At 43.1% G+C, this 5,632-nt stretch overlaps 1 protein-coding gene across 1 annotated transcript; it reads left to right on the forward strand.

Moving 5' to 3' along the window:
- Positions 1-1,278: 1,278 nt before the first annotated feature.
- Positions 1,279-4,867, forward strand: LOC134219997 (uncharacterized). The gene has a single exon (XM_062698917.1). The coding sequence runs from the start codon at positions 1,771-1,773 to the stop codon at positions 4,072-4,074; it is 2,304 nt and encodes a 767-aa protein (XP_062554901.1). The 5' UTR covers positions 1,279-1,770; the 3' UTR covers positions 4,075-4,867.
- The last annotated feature ends 765 nt before the right edge of the window (positions 4,868-5,632 follow it).

Below are 5,632 nucleotides of genomic sequence, written 5' to 3' on the forward strand. Positions count from 1 at the left end.
ATGAAAAAAATGTTACTAAGGTCCTTTTGAAAAGTTAAGCGAAAAATGATGCATACATAGTTACATAGTTACAAAACAAATTTCGCAGTCGCCTATTGAAAGGTAACCATAATGCTACAGTTTTACCCATAAAGTTCAATATAATAAAATTTATATAAAATAAAACAATTTCCGATGGTTTTATTAGCTATAACAGTAGATATATCCCTTACGCTTCTTCGCTATGGAAAATGATCGATAGTTTTTGGGTAATATGCATTTTTCAGGGTTGGTCAAATTAGGCACTAAGGTGGCCAAAACCGGTACACTTCCCCTATGTTTTTCTTTTATTAAGCGTATGGTGTTTATGATATGCTTATTCTTGATTTGATTATTTTTGCAGCCGTACAATTTATTTTATTATTCTTTTTATTTTGCGCCGTCACATATTTCAAATTTATCAATCTAAAAAAAAACTATGCACTCATTGCCAACTTTTTTCGACTGTTAAAAAATTTCCCTTTCCAATCTTTCCATTGCAGATTCGATCAGCCTGCCGAAGAATCCGGCCTCCAGCGGTCACGTGAACTTGAACTTCGCACCGCGCCAACAATCGGACAAACTGAATCATCATACAAACTCCAGCAGATCCAGTCAACGTGCAGCGTGGTGAGAAAATACCAAAAGCATTAAAAATCGAAACAAGTTATCTTGTTCTGCATCGTTGAGGCAAAACTTTAATTGAATCGATCGACTGAGGGCGCACGAACGAAGAACGAGGCAAAACGTAAACAATTTCAAAACGCTCCACGTAAATGCGAAATTTACGTCAATCCTCGGTGGAACAGATGGTGGTTTGCCGGCGCGAAAAAGCGCGTCCACAGCGATTGGCAATCCCAAACAACACTGGCTGACTCCAATCTAGCCGAACTGACGGACGTCGAGTCTATGGCCTCAACAAGTCAGTGTGCAGCATCAACACAGGCACACGAGTCAGTTGACTTATACACGCACATAAGCCGGCAGCGGTATTATTATGGAGTTAGAGCGTGTGAAACAGAACCCGAGCGGGCGGCATAAAGAACAGGAAAAATCCGATCGCGTCTTCGGCACTCGGTAAAATCGGTCGTGCTTTCACACATAGCAGCAACAACACGCGGAAGAAAGACACGAAGACGACGACGACGGGCGTCTGCGAGAATTTGCCAACGTTCAGAGGATGCAGTCAGTCAGTCGGTGGTTGGCAAGCTTGCGGTGCCGATACACAGTTTCATTCTTCAGAAGACTGTCGCGCGACGAGCAAGTGTTTTCTCGAAAGCAGTGCTTGGGGAACGGAGAAGAAGAGCTCCCAAGGTGTGAAACGGTTTTAATTTTTTTATATGATGAATACAAATAAATAAGAGGAATGAAAACTCGAGAAAACAGTGTCGTGGGAAAACAAATTCGAAAGACGCGTGTGATCAGTTCTTAGTGATATCGGAGCGGATGGGTGTTTGCCATTGGATACAGTGGAATCAGTGAAGAAGCACATAAATAAGCGCTCATATCATAAATTAGCTTGTGGATTTCAGTGTCAAACGAACGTGTGATTGAGTGACAAGTGAAAAAACGACAATGAAACTTCGGTGCCAATAAATAACATCAAGCACACCGCATCGCCATGATTGCCATAAGGTGTGACAGTTGAAGCGAATACAAGCAAAGAAGCAAAACTTTCATTTCATATGGAATTGTGCACACAAAAATGACGAAACCCAACCAAGCGACCAAAAGTGAAACTAGTGTAGCACAATGTTAGCCGTAGACTGCCTGGTCGGTGGATTATTGCTTGGCTCGATCGGTGTGAATGTCCTAGCATTAGGCGCTTTCTGGGTCACCCCAAGTTTACGAACGACTGCGAATCGGTTCGTGATTAACTTGCTGATTGTGAACTTGGTATGTTGTATAATTCTGGGCCCATCGCTGCTGCTGAATGCATTTACATCGAAAACGACGATATCGACGGTTTCTCCGTCAACGGTGGTGGTACTGGCCGCAACCACCGTGTCAACCTCGACGACAAACGCTACGGAGGCATCGACCTCCGGAAACAGTGGACTTCCATTCGCGACCGTCATAAATACCACCGCCACAGACGGCAATAGTGTAAATAATCAAACTGATAGGATAATTAAATGCTTGAATGCCACCACAACTACAACCACCATCGATTGTGATACTATTTTGATAAGAAGCAATGTAAATATTGAAGATGCGCTGCACGTGAAAACTTCTCGTGATGATGTAATCGATCTGAAACTGACGCTAACCAAGATAAGATGCTGGGGGCTCGACCTGGCCGTGGCTCTTGGTGCTCTCTCAGTGCTGCTAGTAGTCGGCGATACGTGGTGTGCCATTACCGACCCCCTGAGGTACCATTCTAGAATTTCCGAGCTCAAGGCTTGGGCATTCATCGCAACAACTTGGCTGCTGGGGATAGCCTTCGGAATTGCTTCCGGATTTCGCGGTGACCAGAAAAACATTACTCTATTCAACAACCGGATAACAAGTGCTGAAGCAGCGGCAGCACTCGAATCTAGTCATTTAAATAATAAAAACCTAACGGCCGTCCACCATGAATATGGCCTCATAAATCATCTCAATATTTCCGAGGACTTGTACAACACAATTTTCTCCTACACATACTTTGTGATTGTGATTCTGTTGCCGTTTGCGCTCGTATGTGGTATGTATTGGAGGATATTTTCGGAAGCCCGTGAGAGCGGTCAGCGGATGCGGCAAAATGGATCTTCTCCGCTGCTGCAGAGTGCACTGAATCTGGCAGCCGTTTCGGCACAGAAGCAAGCAGAAAAACAAGCCGAACAGCTGCGCCAGCAGTCGGACCGTGACGGTTGCGACGGGCTGACAATGAAAATCGATAAACAGATTCATTATGAAGATGAAACCATAACTGTAAATAGTATTCAACAAAGCAGTAGTATTAGAAGCAAGGATGTCTGTTTGAAGCCTTTGTTATCGCCTACACCAGCACACCAGTGCAAACAAATTTCGGAAGACAAACCGGCAGCAGTACAAATTGCCAACAACACCACCGCAGTAGAATTACTGTACACACCAATTAGCAAACCGAAACCATCGATGAAACAAGACCGAAACCACAACATCATGTTAACGCCGCCTTCTGACCCACCTGGCAAAATTCGACGCAACCACAGTGCCGGTCGGTTAGTCAGCTTCTGTGAGCCAAATCAGGAAATACGCCCTGGCTTGCGGCAAGTTCACTCAACACCAAATTTCCAAAATATCGCATCACAAGAGTTTGACCACATCGGTAACCATCACATACTCTCCTTGCCTGCGGTACACGTGCCCCCGAAGGCACTGAGCTACATGACTTCGATTCGACATCGGCTCTCGAATGCATCTTCCCTGTTCAAATACCGCGAAGAATCACGTGCAGCTAGAATCAGCATTCTGGTTATAATTATGTTTCTCGTATCGTACCTCCCGTACGGAGTGCTGGTACTGATGCAGGGCCACGTGGACTTGGTGCTGATTTCCGACCAAGCCCTGCTGGCTATTTTTACGGTGGTTGTCGCGAATCTGAGCTCGCCGTTCATCTTTGCCTACCGTAACAAACGGGTCCGTCGGGGCGTTAAACGTTTGCTGGGGATCGACAGGAAAACCAATGAGCGGCTGCAGAAGCTCACCAGCAGTAACACCCATTTCAACAACAACAACTACAACACCAACATCAGCTTTCATCAAGCCACCCCCAACGGGACAGCCACCGGACCGGACGGTGCGGATTCCAATGGGTTCGGGTTGCAGCACCATAAATCGCACAAGGTACGAATCGCCAATCTCTCGCGGAGTAACAGTTCGTGCAAGTACCTTACCCCGAACCACGCGGCAGCCGTCGCCGTGGCCAATGGGTTCATCGTCGAGTTCGAGCGGTATCCATCGGACGAGCTCAACAGTCTGTGCATCCAGAAGAAATCGATACTGAAACGAGTCTGTGATAGCTCACGGAAGTGGGGCTGCAACTTTGCCACCAACTCCTGCACCAGCAACGACGAGCAGACGGAGGTTTAACTGTGAGTTGGGTTGTGGGTCGGTTCGGGAAGCGAACGTAAGGTAGAATTGATTTAGATTAGATTGCCTGGAGAGGTGAGAATCATGTTTCGCGGGAAAGTTCGAGAAGGGGTGGTTGTCGTACGGAAATGGGTATTTTACCTGTGTTACAATTCAAGCACTTCAAACGTCATTCCGAGAAATTATGAATGAGACTTGTAAAGTCTAATGATATCGACCACTTAAAACGAGATGTTGGATCCATCAAGTAGCTGAGACAGCTCTTATTGAGGGGTACAAAGGTCCATCGTATCAAGTGCTTACACAAACGTGTTAAGGCATCGATGCTTGTTCGGGGAAGTTTCATGGATTAAACTTTCATTTCCGGGAAACACCAAAAGCTAAGGCAGCATTCTTCACATACAGTTTATTTCTGATATTTCGTGAAATCCTCGAAATATGAAAATGCTTTTATGATTCTAAACCTAGGTATCAAGTAATGTCTCAAAAGCTTACCGAGATCCTACCGAACTTTTTTAGACAATCGTGTTTCCTTGAGAGCAAATGGAAATTCACTTCTGATAAAACGAGTTTGTATCTTCCCATTTAATTCCACTACTTGATTGTACCTTTACAGATAAGTGTTTTGATCGATTTTTCGATTTGTTCGACTTATTTAAGGCTAACTTTCCCTTAGTTGGTGCTCCAAACTATTTTTAAAATTTAAAATAAAATATCAAAAAAGTTGTGTTTTTCAATGCTGGCCTACCATCGCCCGATTTTGTATCAACGGTCAGTTCCTCAGGCCGGATCACACGTGTAGAACTTTTTCATTTTTTGTTTTCGATTTTTAAAATAGTTAGAAATAAAAAAACGATTTTTTTGGAAAATTGACCTTATGTAAATTAAAGAATCGACTGGACAAATAACACGAAAAAAAAAAATTGACAGGAAATGTCAACTATGGATGTGACTTTTTCATCAGTCTCATGGCTTTGAGTTATGCAACGTTCCCAATGTCGGATTGTTGATAATTCAGCAGAAAATATCAACAACTTAAGTCGATTTTTAGGTTTTCTAAGTTCGTTTATGTGGTAGGCTCAGGCGTGTATAATACTTTACTGAGCCATGGTTCTATGTGATATGTACAATCATTATCATTTTATTATTTGGATAGCTAGTAAGACAGTCAATATTTAACCTATAACTGAAAATGTGACAAAAACTCCTGAAAATACGACAGAGATTCTGAGTAACAATTTTGGATTAAAGAGATGAGCCAGCCTTGGGCTGAAAATCTCTTTGATAAAGATATAAAAAAGCAAGTTTTGGATTATTCAACATTTTTTCAAGGTCTATGAATCTCACCAATCTTCCAAAGTTATAAGATAAGATTCGGTGAAATTGCAAATTACTATCCAAATACGAATACCTATTCAGAATCACTTTTGAAAACTCGAAAACACTTTCGAGGTCCTTTTCAAATGCGATCTCATGGACATTCTCTCGGACTGTTTAGTATTGCAGAGTTTTTTTTATCCTAAGCAATCTTCCGCATCCCTAGGATAAGGATCGCAGG

The sequence above is a fragment of the Armigeres subalbatus genome, chromosome 3 (assembly GCF_024139115.2).
Source record: "Armigeres subalbatus isolate Guangzhou_Male chromosome 3, GZ_Asu_2, whole genome shotgun sequence".
NCBI lineage: Eukaryota > Metazoa > Arthropoda > Insecta > Diptera > Culicidae > Armigeres > Armigeres subalbatus.